This window comes from Nyctereutes procyonoides, unplaced genomic scaffold (genome assembly GCF_905146905.1).
Source record: "Nyctereutes procyonoides isolate TBG_1078 unplaced genomic scaffold, NYPRO_anot_genome, whole genome shotgun sequence".
Classification (NCBI taxonomy): domain Eukaryota; kingdom Metazoa; phylum Chordata; class Mammalia; order Carnivora; family Canidae; genus Nyctereutes; species Nyctereutes procyonoides.
Genome location: NW_026575020.1, coordinates 35,633,967 through 35,651,635, shown reverse-complemented (window position 1 = coordinate 35,651,635; position 17,669 = coordinate 35,633,967). Strand labels below are relative to the sequence as shown.

At 53.7% G+C, this 17,669-nt stretch overlaps 1 protein-coding gene across 1 annotated transcript in view; it reads left to right on the top strand.

Moving 5' to 3' along the window:
• Positions 1-17,669, top strand: part of HMCN2 (hemicentin 2) — a 146,437-nt gene that overhangs the window by 51,498 nt on the left and 77,270 nt on the right. Inside the window, 6 exon segments of the mRNA XM_055329177.1 lie at positions 2,124-2,236; positions 2,361-2,520; positions 3,971-4,136; positions 14,094-14,221; positions 15,821-16,075; positions 17,129-17,215. Coding sequence (XP_055185152.1) covers positions 2,124-2,236; positions 2,361-2,520; positions 3,971-4,136; positions 14,094-14,221; positions 15,821-16,075; positions 17,129-17,215 — 909 coding nt within the window.

Sequence of the window (17,669 nt, the reverse complement as noted above, 5' to 3'; positions counted from 1 at the left end):
ATTTTCATTGTAGGAAAATTTGAGGTTAGACAAGTAAAAGACAGTACTCCCATAATGCCAGAAGCCAAGGCGAACCAGATATGTTTACATTTTGGTGTGTATCTTTCATACTTTATACACATGTGAGCTTGCACATGTGCACATATACACACACTATATTTTAATGATATATATAACATAAATTGTGTATAACTTTGCGTGCATTGTATGTAAATCATTTTTACATAATATATACATTCCTTATATAAATTGCATCTAAATTCTTTATATACCTATATTTCCATATTTGACTCCTCAGACTGAGTCAAGTCACTTTGCTGTAAACCCTCTTCCTTACAAATATATATCTATATTTGTATCTATAAATTCTTATATATACGTACACAGAAATATTTAAAAACCAAACTGGGATCGCACTGTATTACTGTCCTACAACCTGGGTATTTCTCTTGACAAAAGATTATGAATATTTTCTGTGACTAAGTACTCAGAAGGCTGGGTTTAAGATCATGTGTCCTCTGTGCGGATGAGCCTTGAGCATCTCACCTGCCCCCTCTTGTGCTCCTCCTTTGCCCACAAGGTTGCTAACACCCCCAATTTTATTTTTTCGTTTGTTTCATGAAACCTCTAAGGATATGGAAAGGATACACTGTTACCATTTTCTAGCGGTGAGGGGGGAAGCCCGAGTTCAGAAGGAGGGATGTAGAATACTGTCTCAGCTCCTTATAATGCCAGTTATTAACATGATCAACGGCTAGGGGTGCGTGAGCCAGACCTGTGCCAGGTTCTGTGTATGTTTTACTTAAATTTCACGACTACTGAAGAGATAAGATTTAAAAGACTCCCCGTTCTGAGGTGAGACTGAGGCTCAGAAAGGTGCATAATTCAGCAGGATCTCAGGACTAGCAAAGGCCACTTCTAGGCCCAGCACAGCCTCCGCTGTGGGGCTGACACGGCTCTTGGCTCACTTCATCTCCATTGAACAGGAGTCATCGACTTGTGGGCTTTGGCCACCTGAGAGGATCCAGAAGGGCATGTTCCTCCCTCATGGCCCTTGGCTTCTGGCTTCCCCTCCTGACTTGTCCACACCCGGTTTCTCTTCCTCCACAAATCTGGATGGTGCCCAGAATGGATTTGGCACTTGTTTTTAAGTTCATTGTGTTCCATGAACACTCTTCGCTGCCATTTCTCATTTTTCCATCCCTGGAGAGTAGGCAGGGAATTGGGGTTAAGGAGGTTTTTGCTGATGAAGGAATTTGGGGACCAAAAGATTAGGTGGTTTGCCCAAAGTGCCAGAGCAGAGAAATGGCACAGCTGGTTCCCAGGCACAGGCTGCCTTCTGTCCGAGACATGAATCTATGTAGATACTATGCCATGTAGATAGTATGCCAGTTGTATTCTTTTGTCGGAATATTTTTTTTAATTGGGGTAAAATATGCATAATCTACAACCTACCATTTTAACCATTTTAAAGCCTACACTTCAGTGGCGTGAAGCACATTCATGTTGCTGAACAACCATCACCATCACCCAAGTCCAGAACTTTCATCCTCCTGAAGTGAAGCTCCATCCCCATTAAACACTAGCTCCATGTTTCCCCTCCCCCAGCCCCGGACAAGCACCATTGTCCCTTCTGTCTCTGACTTTGCCTGTTCTAGGGACCTCCTGTAAGTGGAATCATGTAGTATTTGGCTTTCCATGTCTGGCTAATTTCACTGAGCATACTGTTCTCAGCGCACATCCATAGTATATAGTACGTATCGGGCTTTTATCACCTTTTATTTTTTATTTTTTTTAAAAAAAATTTTATTTATTTATTCATGAGAGACACAGAGAAAGAGGCCCAGACACAAGCAGAGGAAGAAGCAGGCTCCATGCAGGGAGCCCGATGTGATGTAGGACTTGATGCCGGATCCCAGAAACACACCCTGAGCCAAAGGCAGACACTCAACCACTGAACCACCCAGATGTCCCAGGCTTTTATCCTCTTTTAAAGTTGAATATTTTACATTATTGTTTATCCATCATCCCATTGGTGGACACTTGGATTGTTTCCACCTTTTGGCTACCATGAATGATGCTGCTCTGAACTTTGGTTTATGAAATTGGTTTGTTTTCAAAAGTGCCACCAAGAATCCAGCCCACTGCCACCCACCATGTCACCAATGAAGGGGTTCCAGCCTCTCTCCCCTGTATGGCCTTGGGGGTCCCCACCCCCACCATCACTTGGACCAAGGTAAGAGGAGCCTGTTACCATGAGGGTAACCAGAGAGGTAGGCCCAGTGCATCCTGGGGAGGGGAATGATGCAAATCGTCATGGGGTGTGGGCTTTGCTGATGTCACCCATAACTCTACCATAGGAAACCAATGCCCTGACCTTCAGGGGTCCCCACTACAATGTGAGCAAGGATGGCACCCTGGTCATCACCCAGCCGTCTGCCCAAGATGCTGGGGCCTATATCTGCACAGCCACCAACACTGTGGGCTTCTCCAGCCAGGAGATGTGGCTTTCTGTCAACAGTAAGTGGCAGCCAGCCCTGTCCCGGGAGAGAGGCTTGGCAGGCATGGCGGCAGGGTCATGGACAATCCAACCTTACCTGCATCTTCCATGAACCCCGCAACACTGCCTCTAAATTATTCCCATCTGAAAGGCCCACAGACCAAAGCTGTCCCTGGTCCCAATTGCTGTCCTCCGTAGGATGGGCATTCTCCAAAAGTGGTTCCAACTCAGCCCTTTGTAAACAGGTGGCAGGAAGCCATCCCATTAACAAGCCTTGGGAAACCATGGGCCCCATACCGGACCCCTCTCACCTTAGCAGCCCCCTTGCCCATCTCTTGCCCCGACTCTCTATGCCCCAGGCCCTCTGGCCTCCTTTCAATTTCTTACATGGTACATCCCGCCTCAGGGCCTTGAAACATGCAGTTCCTTCTGTTTGGAATTCCCTTCCCCCTCTTGGCCCAGCTGACTTCTTCCATTGGTCAGGCATCGGCTCTCGGGCTCCTCAGAGTGAGTCAAGTCACTTTGCTGTTAACCCTCTGGAACATCCCCTTTGTAACACCCTTTACCGCTGTGATTAAATAACAAATTGTGTATTGAGCTGTTTGGTCCCAATGTTCTCTGTGGGCCCTGATGATCTGTCTCCTTTGCTGCTGCTTCCCAGCATTCACACAGAGCTGGGCACTCAGGAATTGCCTGGGATGAATGAGCAAATGCACAGCCAAGGTTTTCTATATATGATCCTATAGCCAGTGTTTTCATATTGAAAAAAAAAAAAACCCTTTTTTTTTTAAAAAAAAAAAAGAGAGGGAGAGAGAGAGATTTTCTCTATAAACAAAGGAATTTGTGAGGGCTACATGGGTCTTGGTGTCCCCAGCTGGCTAACTTAATTATTGCCGCTTAGACACATACCAGTGCTGTCCCTCTAGGAGCACCCGGCTAGAAATGTAGGGGCTGCATAAGGGAGGAGGAGTACAGGGTAATCTCTTTCATTAGGAGCTTTGAGCTTGATATGATGCATGGATTGTCCTAAACCCCTGATCAGAGTTTTGAGAAGGCCAGAGGGACGTTGTGCATCGTCTGGTGGTTGATATTCTCAGAATAACTGGGATGATCCCAGGGAAGAAGGGAGATAGAGAAGATAAGGACAGAACCTGCTGGATTGTCTCCAGAGAAAGGACAGCAGGATAAGAAGCTAGTGGGTAGCAGACACTGGAGCAGGAGGGGCCGTGCTGGGGTCATCAGAGTGAGCCAAGCTTCCAGAGGGAGGCTGGTGCTGGAGAGGTGGAGGCCGGGACTGGGGGGAACCATTGGATCTTGAGGCCACTCCCAAGCCTGCACTCTCCCCTTATAGCACAGCCCACCCCCTTTCTGTACCTCCAGGAGTGGCAGTATCACCTCTGCTTCCTGGGAGAGTCACCCTAGTCCTCTTTGACTTCCTGTCCAGCTCACAGTCTCTGCTTCCACCAACAGCTGAGCCCAGGATCCACGTGAATGGGTCACAGGATGCAGATGAGCCTCTGAGAGTCACGGCCAAGGCTGGTGATGAGGTGACCCTGGACTGTGAGGCCCAGGGCTCCCCACCCCCATTGGTCACCTGGACCAAGGACTTCCGCCCTGTGCCATCCATCACCAACAGGTAACCCCGACCATGTGCCCTCAAGCCTGGAAAAGGACAGAGCTTGGGGTTTGAGGAAACTGGCCTCAAGGTGACTGGTGACCCAGCCAGTGTGTGGGACCCTGTGGACACTCCCAGGAGGTTGCGTATTCAACTTCACACATAGCACTTCTTTTTTTTTTAAAAAAAAGATTTTATTTCTTTATTTGAGAGAGAGAGAGGGACAGAGAGAGCACGAGGGGAGGAGGGGCAGAGGGACAAGCAGACTCCCCACTGAGCAGGAAGCCTGACGTGGGGCCTGATCCCAGGACCCTGAGATCGTGACCTGAGCCAAAGTCAGACACTTAACCAACTGAGCCACCCGGGCGCCCCCGCACATAGCACTTTGGTCTGTGGGCCTCTTGAAGCCTCTCAGGGGACCTCTTAGAGAGCAGAGACCCCTCTAAGAGAAAAAAAGAGACTCCACTAAAGTCACATGTGCCCAGCGCTTCATGCACTGGCCACTGGATGCTGCAGGCCGACTCTCCATCAGTCTGCTTGGCAGGTCTTCTATCTGGGTCCACTGAGGCTCAGCGAGGTGGGGTGAGCTGCTTGTGGTCACACCACAGTTGGGATGGTGTCCTGACTGTGTCCTCGCCTGCTCTGCAGACCAGGTGTCTGGCGGTTGGGCTTTCTGACTCATCTTCTCTCCAGCCATCAGGGGTCCTGAGAATGGGCAGAGAGGGAGGCCGTGTACCCCCCACACAGGCAGGGCTGTGGGAGATGGTGGTTCCAGACAAGAAGGCCTGGAAACTCCTAGGACCCTTGACTTTTGGGTCCAAGGTGGTGGGGTGGGGGCAGCAGGGGGTGGGGGTGTTCATGGGGGAAGCTTTGGCCAGTGACATCAGTCCTGGCAAGGTCTTTGAGAAGTTCCAGACCCAGAAGGTCTCAATCCCCCGCCCCCCCCTAACGCGTCTGTGCATCTCAGAACATCTGTTCGGTGAGCCCTTCCAAACCTCAAAGCCTGCACCCCTGACTGCGGCTGGGGTCCTGTGCCTGGGCCGGGTCTGCAGTGCCTCCACCCCCATGTCCTGTCGGAATCTCTGCACCTGCATGCTGTGGGGCTGGGGCACCAGGGGAGCCTATGTTTCTCACCAGCAAGCCTGGTGCTCTAGCTTCTGGTGGGTGGTGGCTGGCTGGGTGCTTGCTTATTTATGGCTTGTTACTGAAATGAGGAACCGCAATACCCATTTGTTCACCCCTCCTTGCTGTGATGTGTTAATAGATCAACCGGGAGCCATAAATTTGTGGGAGCTGCTTTTGCAATCCTGAGTGCTGTTCTTCTCCCTTGCCCTCTCCACTTCTTGCTGGCTTACAGCTTTCTCCTGAGATTTATGAGATTTCTGGGAGTTTATCTAAATGAGGAGGAAAATAAGTCTGGAGGGTGGGGCTGGGCCAGGAGCTTAGGCCCTGGGGCTCCTTGTACCTCGCTGTGGATCCTCCAGCTGGTGTCATGTTAGCCGTGTGGCCTCAGGTGGCCACTGGCTTCCCTCCGCCTGTTTCTCCACCTGTAAAGTGGATGGTGTTTATATAACGCTCATGCGGCGCAGCGAGGGATGCACAAAGCTTAAGACATGGTCAAGTGCAGGAAAATCGCTGCTTCTGATAACCACGTTTTGGCCGCTGCTGTTCACAAACTAAGGCATCATTTCTGGTCTTTAAAAAGTTATCACATCTCTTATCTCATTTTATTCTCACCTACCTTTTAATTTTTTTTAATGTATAAGCTTTAGTGAGGTAACAGTCCATATGAGGGACAATTCTGGGACAATAATCAGAGTTGTGCCACCCTCACCACAACCACTTTTGGGACATTTCCAGCATTCCCCACCCCCTGCAAACCCCACCCTCGTTGGCAGCCACTCCCATGCCTGCCCCTCACCCACTCCAGCCCCTGGCAGCCCTTCCTCTGCTTTCTGGTTTGGGATTTATGGATTCTTTTTTTGTTTAAGATTGCTTATTTATTTATTCATGAGAGACACAGAGAGATGCAGAGACACAGGCAGAGGGAGAAGCAGGCTTCTCACAGGGAGCCCGATGTGGGACTTGATCCTGAATCTCCAGGATCACACCCTGGGCTGAAGGAGGCGCTAAACCAGTGAGCCACCTGGGCTGCCCGGATTTATTGATTCTGAATGTTTTGTAGAAATGGAATTATATACTATGTGGCTTTTTGGTGTCTACCTCCTTTCACTCAACATAATGTTTTGGGGCTCATCCATGTCATAGCTTCGGGTCAGGGCTTCGTTCCCTTTTGTGGCTGGATAATACTCCCTGGTATGGAGTATGGGCCACCTTTTGTCCATCTGTTCACCTGCTGGTGAACCTTTGTGGCATTTCCGTTGCTGGCGATGGTGAGTGACCTCACCAACTTTGATGCATGTGAACTTCCTTCACAGACTCTGGGCCCTCGTGGTTCCCTGGGACTCCCTGCGGCTCTGACAGCTTCCTTGCACAGACCTGAGCTCTGTTTTCTCACAGATGCACAGCTGCCCTTAGTCATACAACCACTCAGCCAGAAAATGAGAATTTAAAAACCCCCTGGAAATACGCACTGAGTGGTGCTGGGCAGGATGGAGCTGCTGCCTGTCTGCTCCTTCCCTTCTGCCACCCTCCTCTCTTCCTTCTCCAGGGGATGTCCCAAGGCTCTGCTTCCATCAAAGCTGCCATTCTGGAAGCTTGCAGACTTATTCTCTTGAGTTGTAGGTGTTCATGGGCCTCTAGGATCCAGTGTCTCCTCATCCCTCTCGGGCTGGGTTGGGCCTTGTGCTCCTTGCACCTGCTTGAATGGCCTCCTCATCTGGGGTGGCCCCTGCCTCTGTCCTTAGGGAGGAGAAGCCAGCATCTACTCTGTGGCTGCCTGGGACCGGTCTTTCCTGTCCCCATGTGATGTTGGCAGGGGGCTCTTGGCCTTGGCTGCAGTTAGGGTGGCCAGCAGAGCCCCAGCGCTGGTGCTTCTTCAAAGCTCCCTGGAAGCTCTGTAGTGTGGTCAGGTTGAGAGCCATGATGTGGGCACGTCTCTGAGGCCTCTCACATTTCCATTTGGGCCTAGGTGGTCCTCTTCTCCCGCCAGCCCTCCTGAGAGTGACTGAGGAGAGTGGCGCCATGCCCAGTGCACAGAGTGGGAGATGGAAGCACATAGGGTGGGGAAATTGGGATCTGGACCTTCCCACTCCTGGGGCTGGGTCCTAACATGCACACATTTGCATCCACACACACGAACAGACATGGACACACACCTATATGCCCATAAACAAGCACAGGCTTCTGACCCAAGATCATTCAAGCCTCTGCTCTCCCTGGAGGATGTAGAGAATATTCTGTGCTTCTCCGTCCCCTGAGTCAATGACTCCTAAGGGAAAGACAGCAGTAGGAGCTTAAGTATCATTAAACTCAAAATATCCACTTGCATCCACAAGCCCTTCACATCTGTGCATGCAGATGCTTTTATAGGAATCAGCTTAGTGTACCTTCTTTTCTGCACCTCATCGCTGATATTTTTCCCCCCTTTACCCATTTTCTTGATTTATCCTGGCCTGTGTCACTTGCTTTTCATTTAAAGGGCAAAATAACATTCCAGGGCTCTCAGCTCTCATGGTTGCTAAGCTGCTCCTCTGTTTGGGGCATATGTTTCATTGCCAGTTTTCAGTGGTGATCAATGGGCTGTTGGAACATCTTCCCACAAATGCTTCTCCTTATCTTCTGGGTCATTTCCTTGGAGTATAGTCCCAAAAGCAATCAACTGGGTCCAGGGGTGGGAGTAGTCGTCGGGTGCCTCCTGCCCCATATGGCCACTGCTTGTGAAAAGCAGAATTGTGATTCAAACCTGCTTTCAGCAGGATTCAGGAGCAAGCCCATGTGCCCAGGCCCGTGCCACAGCAGCAGCAGAGAGAAAAGGCTCTTGGAGAGGCACTGGGCTCTGGTTGCGTGTGACATCGGGCAGCAAAAGACCTGGGGTCCCATCCCAGCCTTGTCTCCAGCTCACTGAGCAAACTTGAGCAAGATCTGTCCCTTCTCTGGGCCTCAGTCTTTCCGTCGGAGAAATGAAAGGGCTGGGCAGACGATGGGGCCAGAGAACTCCTAGTGGCTCTGGTCCCATGATTCAGCCCTGGGATGCTGGGGCAAGGCGGGGTTTCCAGGCAACAGTGTTTGTTTGTGGCTCTGAGGTGTAGCTGGGACAGCTGTGAGCACTCCTGGCTCTGGCTCCAGCTCCCAGGGGCAGTGGGCCAGGGTCCCACACAGGGCCAATCCAGACGCATCCGGGGGACCTGGGCAGGGAGCAGGGAGGGCATGCTGTCAGGGAGGGGACAGTGAGTGGAGGGAGCATCCCGAAGATAGCCCTGAGTGGACAGGTGGGGCCAAGCTGGGTTCTGATGGCCCCGGAGAAAAGCTGCTCCCTCACTGGAAGCTGGCGGCATGGCAGGGCCTGCCCAGGGCCCCTTTGTGGGGTCTTCACCTTGGTGGATCCTCATAGCTCGTGCTGCTTCCTGGCCTAGCAGCTCTGAGGCGTGGTCTCACTAGCCTGTGGCCAGCAGCCCTCTTTCTGGAGAAGAGTCAAATGAAATGAACTTCAGAACGCAGCACAGGGAGTGCCTTGGCAGTTGGGAGCATGATCCCAGCACCCAAAGGTCAAGTCTGCGCCCTGCCCTGACCAGCCGAGTGGCCACATCTGTCTGTTTTATCTCAGTTTTGTCCTCTGCTGAAGAGAGTGCTCATAGTGGGCCCTACAGGTCTCGCTGTTAGGAGTTTCCAGTGGGAGTGGGCACAGTAGGCGCTGAGGCATGCGTGGTACACAGGAGGCGCTCAACAGTTGACAGCCGTCTGTGGTTGGAATTGCTGGCTTGTTCCTCGCACTCATGGGGATGGCACATTCTCCTGCTCTTACCTGTGCCGTACTTGGCCCTTTTGTGAGGGTCAGGACCCCTCTTCCAAAATTCTCCAGACTGTTTTTTTCCATCTGGGGCTTCTTACAAGGTTCTATGGTGTGTCCCCAGCAGACCCTGGCCTGGCCCCAGCAGACCCAGGCCTGGCCCCAGAAGGCCCTGCCTCTGCCCTAGCAGGCTTTGGCCTGGTCCCAGCAGACCTGGGACCCGGTGCATGGGCATGTGGCAGGCATGTGTGGATGAGGACCAGCCCTCCGGTGGGCTGGGTAACTGTGAGGAGTGCTGTCCATTTGACAGCCACCAATTCTCCTCCTGAAAGGCTCCGTGCTCATGCAGTGAGCTTGGGAGAGTGGCCCATGGCCCTTTAGAAATGGGGCTAGCAGCAGGATGAGGAACAGGGGCCACAGCCAGAGGGTCTGGGTGTAGATATGAGCCACCTGGATTCTGAGCAGACTAAGGATGCGAGCGTTTTCTCTACCTCTGCTGCAGCTGGCCCACCCCGAACGAACCCCACAGCTCTTTGTGGGTTGAGTGCATGAATGAGCGGCTGGCTGAACTGGCTGAACATGTAGCTCAGGGCAGGGCAAGTGTCAGGGAGAGATTCGTGGGGGAGCTAGAGTATGCAGTGCCTCGAAGGGCATCTGGAGGACAGGAGGGTGCCCTTGAGACCAGGTTGGGGGGGGGACACAGTGTGAGTGAAGGTGGGGAAAGGAGCATGTGTGCATGGACAGCTTGGATTGGCTATCGCATACTTATCGAGCACCTGCTGTGGGCCAGGGCCTGTGCTAAGGGCTGGGGACAAGTGGGGACAGCTCGGGAAACCAGCCCCTCTGCTCACAGAAGCATCAGCATTGATGGGTGATCACAGGTGTGATAAATGTCATAAAGGCTCCAGGATATTGTAAGCAGATGCAGGGCCTCGTCCAGGGCAGTGGGGGTAGCTTCCCTGAGCCCCCGAGAATGGGGGCACCTGGACAGGTGATCCTGAGTGAGGCTGCCACCTGGGTATGTGCCAGGAATAAGACTGATGGTGCAGCCTGGCTATTTCTTGATTCTGAGCACTGTCTACCAGGTGCTCTGTGGTCTCTCTGGGTAGGTAGGTTCCCTCCCACCCCCCTGCCCTTGGAGCTCCAAGAACCAGAGGGACCTGGCAGAGTAGGTGGGCCTCTCTCAGATATGACCCTCCAACTACATGTCAGTGTGAACCTTGCAGGTGCAGCCAGCAGTGGAGACTCGGGCCCAGTGGGTGTCTTAACAGGAAGTTCCCTTGTTTTCATCTGGCCGCTCAGGCCATGATGGATGGGCTGCTGCTGCTCATACTATACACACGGGTGGCAATGTTCACCCCACTTCCTCCCACCTCTGCTTGGCCCCCACTCCCCAGGCTGCAGCCGCCAGACCTGGGAGCCTCTGAGGAAGGGGAGGGAGAGCTGGGTCACAAGCCAGTGTTGGGGGGAGGGGCTGCTGTGAGGGGGAAGGACAGGCAGCTATGGGAGTCCATGGGCTGCACCTACCAGCCTCGAGGCCTCAAGGCAGGAGGCCTTCCTGGAGGAATGTCCAAGTATCGAAGGTTGAGCAGGTGTGATTTGGGTGAACGGGAGGTGGAGGAGTGCCCCAGGTAGCAAGGACAGCATGTGCAAAGGGGTGGAGGTGACGTGAACCTGGTCTCTCTAGAAAGAATGATGGTCTAGCAGGGGTGGGGTTGGAGCCTGGTCCGTGTAGGTCCCCACAGGGTTTTGGCAAGCAAGCAATGGGCAGCCACAGAGGGCTTTAAAGCAAGGTGGTGACATGGCAGTGACAGCAGACATAGGCTGCACAGGGCAGGTGCTGGGTCCTCTGGCCTCTGCAAGGCCTCAGCTTGTCCATCTCTAAGATGGGTTCTCCCTTTGTTCCATTTTTTCCTCTGTGATAAAGCATCAGCCTTCCCTTTCTGGGGAATGACCTGGGGCTGGTCCTAAATAAGACAAGCTGTCTCCCTTCACTGTTGAGAATTTTCCACTTTGGGAAATTTCTTTTCTCTTTTTCCAGAAGCTCTTACTTCCTATCCTTTAAAGGTCTTGTTGAGGGAGACAGAGAGAGAGAGTGCATGCACACGGGGCTCTAAGGTGTCTTAAGTTTCCAGAGCTAGAGGGCAACTTCTGAATAAAGGATCCAGAGCTACCTCTTCAAATATGAGGAAATCAGGGATCAGAGACATCGACCAGCTGCCTGAAGTTGCAGAGCATGTCTATTGCAGAACCAGACCTCGGATCCTAAACTCCAGTTCCTACCACAGACCTCCTTTTACTGAGCCATACTGTCCCCATTTTGCCAGTTGGGTTTGCAGTGAGGCCCTGGGAGGGAGGGAACCGTGTCCCTACCCCCAGTGTGACCGAGTATATATCCCAGCCTCAAAATGATTTAGTCCTTATTTGGTGGATGGCAACATTATTTAATTTTTTTTAAAAAAACAATAACAACTGTAGATGAGAAAAACCAAGCCAGGGAAGTAATGCCGTGTTGGGGGGAGACATGCCCTTGTCACTGGGATGAATCAGGATCTTTGCTGGACACAGTGCTGGACAGGTGTTTTTCTTCCCCTTTGAAAGATGAAGGGACCAGCTCAGGGCCACCCAGCTGATTGGAGGCTGGCACCAAGAGCCCAGGCCTGGTGGGTCATACTAACAGCAAGCTTGTTGACGGAGCACTCAGTGTCTCAGGTACATGGGCTTTGTGTGTACCATGTCAATTCAGGCTCACCATCTTCTGTGACTCCGGATGGGGACACTGAGTTTCAGGGAGACGGAGTCCTTGGCCCCAGGTTAGCCTGAAAGAGGCAGATGGTGGTTTGCACAGGATCACTTGGTGTCAAAGCCCTGCTCCCATTGGCTCTGCCTTGCTGCTTCCTGGGGCAGGGGCACTGCCTTGTATCTCTGTAGGTCCCTAAACACCTACATCAGAGCCACCTAGGGCCTTGCCAAAACCCCGGTTCCTGCCCCATCAGAGTCTCAGGGTGGGGCTGCGAATCCACATGTTCCACACAAAGCCAGGAGATTCTGATGAGAAGCTGTGCCCTACAAGGCATCGAGGAGGTGGCCTGTGCCGATGAGAGCTGATGGTGTATGAGCCATGGCCCAAGAGTCCTGCTTCTGCACCTGCAGGACACATAGAGCAGTGTGCACGGAGCTGTGGTGGTGGAAGAAAGAGAGAGAGAGAGAGAGAGAGGGAGGGAGAGGGAGGAAAAAAATCTAAATATTTAAATGTTGGGACGCCTGGGTGGCTCAGCGGTGAAGCGTCTGCCTTTGGCTCGGGGTATGATCCTGAGGTCCGGGATGGGGTCCCACACTGGGCTCCCTGCATGGAGCCTGCTTCTCTCTCTGCCTGTGTCTGCCTCTCTCTCTGTGTCTCTCATGAATAAATAAATAAAATCTTTAAAAATATATTTAAATGTCCACTAAACAAGAACAAGCTCATGAATTGTAGTTTGATCATGTTAGGGAATATTATACAGCAGTGAAAATGAATGAATTAGACCTACACACATACACATGAAGCCATTTATATGAACCTTTTAAACAATGCGCTACCGTACCGCATGTTGTTTATACATGCGCTGTCGTCACCATGGGAAGAGCTGTCCTTTGCAGAGTGCCTTTCTCCTCTGGGCACCGTGCTGTGCACTAGGCCATTCAGTTCTTTGGATGACCCTATGAGGGATAAGGTTTCCAGAATCAGTTTCCAAGGTGAGACAGTTGAGGCCCAGAGAGGTTAAATGTCCAGACCAACCTCACACAGCAAGCATGTGGCAAAAGTTGAACCCACATGGTCTGGCCCAGTGCCTGGGCTCTGAGGACACCACCACCCAGTGTGTCCCTTACAGCTGTCCTCAGAGAACTTGTGCCAAGTGCCTGCTGGTTACTCCATAGGAGGAGGCTGCTGAGCAGAGGGATTATTATCCCATCTTACAGATGGGGAGACAGGGGCCCCACAGGGCGAAAGTCATACCCGAGGTTGCATAGAGTCTGGCGCCAGCAATGTTGTCCTGTTTGAGAAGTGCATGCCCAGCACTTTGCTCACAGCTGCCTGGGAGGGGGAGACTCTTGTCACGTCCATTTTGCAGGGGAGGAAACCAAGGCTCAGCACACAGGGCGGAGGGGGCGGGGCCCCGGATCTGTTGGGCTCTAGAACCTATACTGGGAGCACAGGCTGGGGACTGGCCTTTGGAGTCCCTAGCCCTCGTACTGGCCACTTGCAGTTGGGGCCAGATGGGGCCAGTGGCTATATAGCTGCCCTCCTCAGTGTGTGGGGACAGGAGCTTCACGGAGCCAGCACATATGGGCCAGTGACATCATGTCTGCAGGGGCCCCTTGAGGTCGAGCACAGCTGCAGGAGCCTGGCTGGGGGTCCCGGATCCCTTTGGGATGGGGGCCAGGTGACTTCAGCAAGGCAGGCCAAACTGGGGAGGGCAATGGGGCTGCAGCTCTCTCGGGAGGGCCCAGCACAGGGCTGGACAGCACGACACCCAAAAGCGACTGGATCAGAGTGTGACCAGCCCTGGCACTGAGCTGCAGAGAGCCTCTGGGCTGTCAACTTCTCCCAGAAGCCATGGGAAGGACGAGCAAAGGGGGCTCATCCCCTGCCTCAGGGGAGGACGTGCAGTAGAGGAGGGGGTGTTACTGGTGACCATGTACCAGGCTCTGGGCTGAGCCCACTTGGACTCTGCTCACCAGGCCCAGACACAGGCCTTCTGGGTGTGCCCATTTTCCAGATAGGAAGTGGGGACCCCAAAAGGGAAAGGGACTTGCTTCACTGAGTGAGGAAGAGTTCAGAGTATGGACCGGACCCCAAGATGTGGGTTCCTCGTCCTGTGCTCTTTATGTCCTATACCAGTTGGGGTGGGATCTGGCCCTAGCCTGGAAGTGGAGGCCAGGCAGTGGGAGGGCTGAGGGTGGGTGGTGGACACAGCCTCAATCCTGGCAGGCTTCCTGGGGGAGGTAGCTGGTTCAAGTTGGGTCTTGAGGTCCTTCCAGCAGGGATGGGTTGGCTGGGGACTCACCAGTGCTCCTCACCCCTGCAGGCATCGCCTTCTCCCGTCAGGCTCCCTGCGTCTGGCCCAGGCCCAGGTGGGTGACAGTGGCCTCTACAGATGCACAGCCAATAACCCTGCTGGGTCCGCCTCTCAGCACTATATTGTCCAGGTGCAAGGTAAGGCCCGTGCCGGTGGCCTGGGTCTCTGCCCATGGCCCTGCCCTTCCCTCTGTCTTTCTCAGGCCTTCTCAGTGCCTTTCCCCATCTGCTGGCTGGGCTGGGCCACCTCTTCCTGGGGCCTTCCAGTGCTTCCTTCCCTCCCCTCTGCGTCCTGCCTTCCACCAGCCCTGTCTCTCTTCATTCCCTTTCTCCCTTCTCTTGTACCCTCAGTTGGGATGCCCTGAGAGCAGAGGGCAAGGCCCAGGGCAGGCCTGGGGTGGTAGGGACTTAGGAGTCAGGAGGGGGACCCAAGGAGGGGTTCTGGTTCCTGGCTCAGCTGGGGTCCAAGGGTGGACGTTCCCCTAGATGTCCGGGTCCTATCCACAGAAGCCAGCCGTGGCATCACCACTGAAGAGGCAGGGAACCTGTCATCTCCAAAAGCCCCAAGGAATTACCAAAGCCAGGAGTCAGCTGATGCTGGCTCTCAGACTCCATCTGATCCATTTCTTGTTTTCACATGGCCCGCCAATGAATGACGTCCACATTTTTAAATGATTGAGGAAAAAAACCCCAAATAATATTTTATGACATGTGAAAATTACATGAGATTCAGATTTCAGTGGCTGTAAAACCAGTGTTCTTAGGGCATGGCCTCCCACATTCATTTGCATGTGGTCTGCGGCTGCTTGCCCTTTACAGAAAAAGCGACCCCTGATCTAAGCTAGCATCCCATTTCATAGGTGGACAAGCTGAGGCTTAGAGAGGGAGGGGCTCAAAGATTTGCTGTGGGTTTGCATGAGCATATGAGACACATGGCAGTGAGGTGCCAGGTGATGAGTAGAGCCTCAGAGTGGGGAGGACTGAGTTTGAATCCTGTTTCTACCACTGACCGGCCATGTGATCACGGCCAGCTGCTTGACACCTCTGAGCCTTGATTTTCTCCTCCGTGAAGTGGGGGCCACAGTAATGCCCATCCCACCATGGTCAGAAGGGGAGGGAGCCGGGGGCACCTCAGCACAGGGAATTCTGCTATTGTTTACAGCAGGTGTTGGGGCGGGTGGGGCATGTACACCCTTGTGCTCCTGGGCATCGAGGCCCTGGAGGGTGGGGGCTGGTCTGACAGAGCCTATCAGCTGAGGGAGTAGATGACTCCAGTCAATCATATAACCCTTCTGAGCCTCAGTTTCTTCATCTGCAAAATGGGCATGGTATCGCCTGCTTGTCAGAAAGACCAAATGAGATGGAGGAGATGCAAAAGTAAAAGAAATGACCACCAGGGGAGGGAGGATGTGGGACAGGGGCGGCGGGGGGAGGGGGGATGAGCGGAGGGGAGGGTTGGGGGGGTGGGAGGTGTGGGAGAGAGCAGTGAGGACCAAGGAGCGATTTTGTGATGAGAGCATGTGTGTGTTCAGGTGAAAGGGCAGATTCTTTCTCTTTGGGGGGGTCCGCATGGGGTGTCCCACTGTCCTTTCCTGACAGCCTCAGGCCACCCCCCATGATGACTTCTGCTGGGGGGTGCTATCCAGGTGGGAGGCCAGGCACTCTTCTCTGTGGGTCTGGGCTCTGCAACCCCCCTGGGGCCTCACTTCCTGACGTCCCTCCCCCGGGGCCTGTCAGCGCCCCCCCAGATGCAGCCGGGCCCGCGGGTCCTGAAGGTGCTGGCAGGAGAGATTCTGGACCTGAACTGCATGGCAGAGGGCAGCCCGGAGCCCCAGCTGAGCTGGTCCAAGGACGGGGTGGCCCTGCAGGGTGGGGGGCCTGAGGGCTCCATCCACTTCTCTGCCATCCGAACCCACGACGCCGGCTGGTACCGCTGTGAGGCTTCTAACAGCGCGGGCGTGGATGCCTGGGAGCTGGAGCTCCAGGTGCTGGGTGCGTCTCCCTGGAACCCCGGAGCTCACCGCTCCCTGCCACCCCTGACAGCAGCCTGGGCTACTGAGATGCTCGCCCCTTCCTTCCTCCGGCCTCCAGCCCCTGAGGCCATGGGGGCTGTCCCGCGTAAGGGAGCTTCATGGGTACCCTGTCCTCTGGGGTGGAAGAAGGGGCCTCAAGGTCTTGATCGAAGAGGAGGTGCCTGGGCCGAGGTCCAGCTGGCCAAGGTCCAGCCAGGCACCTCCACTCTGTGATCCTTGGTTTTCTCCCTTGGAAAATGGGCCCAGTGATATGCCAGGAGTCAGTGAGAGAACGTGTGTGAAGTACCTGGTGCCCAGAGAGGTCTGAATCGGGGCACCCCATTTTCACTATTATGGATTTGACTTTTTAAAATATTTTATTTATTTATTTATTTATTTATTTATTTATTTATTTATTTGATGAGAGAACGAGTGAGCGCAGGGGGAGACGCAGAGGGTGAGGGACAAGCAGACTCTGTGCTGAGCTCAGAGCCCCATGTGGGGGTGGATCCCACGACCCTGAGATCACAACCTGAACTAGAATCAGGAGTCAACAACCCAGGTGCCCCTCACTATTATAAATTTAAAGCAGGGATGCCTGGGTGCCTCAGTGGTTGAACATCTGTCTTTGACTCAGGGTGTGATCCCAAGGTCCTGGGATCGAGTCCTGCATCAGGCTCCCTGCATGGAGCCTGCTTCTGTCTCTGCCTATGTCCCTGCCTCTGTCTCTACCTCTCTCTCTGTGTCTCTCATGAATAAACAAATAAGTAAAATCTTTAAAAAAATAAATAAATTTAAAACAAACCAGGAGGCTGCAGCTCTGGAGGGGAGTGCAGGGCAGAATGATGCCAAGCTCCACCTCCAGGCCCCTGGAGCCTGTGTGGCACTAGTAGCTGCTCCGTGGTCCACCCCATGGGAGGCAGGCCAGCACCAGGGGCCGGAAGGCGGAGGGCCTTTTGCCCAGCTGGGTTCTGGATGGGCCACCCTCTCTGCTGGCCCTGGGTATAAGTATGGCCACACCGTCTCTTCCCAGAGCCGCCATACTGGGAGGCCAATGAGACTAGCGGCCTGCTGGAAAGAGTGGTGGGAGAGAACGCCAGCCTGCCGTGCCCTGCCAGAGGTGATGCTGGGCCCGGGGTGGCTGGGCCGGGAAGAGCACCCCCTACATGTCAGCGCCTGGGTCATACACTGTGGGCAGTGCCTGTGGGCATGGAGGGTTAGGGGGTCCTCACTCTTAGCCAGGCCATGCCACACATTTTATCCTATCGATGACCCTATAGGATGGGTCACACCACCAGGCAGTGACTCACAACATGTGGTGCGGCCCCCAGTAACCCCTAAGCCCTAGCCCCTCTGCCTGGGGCATGCTACAACTGGGGCAAGGATGGCCCAAGGGTCCTGGGACTGGGGTTCAGTGGCCCACACCACTCCTCAAGCCACCCCCGGACTTCCTAGCAGATGATGGATTCACGTGGCCCTTGGCAGACTGGCCTTCTGGGGGCCCCCGGGGTGGGGAAGCAGGACAATGTGAGGCCTATCGATAGCCACCTCTGTGGTCAACTGCCCAGTGCTGA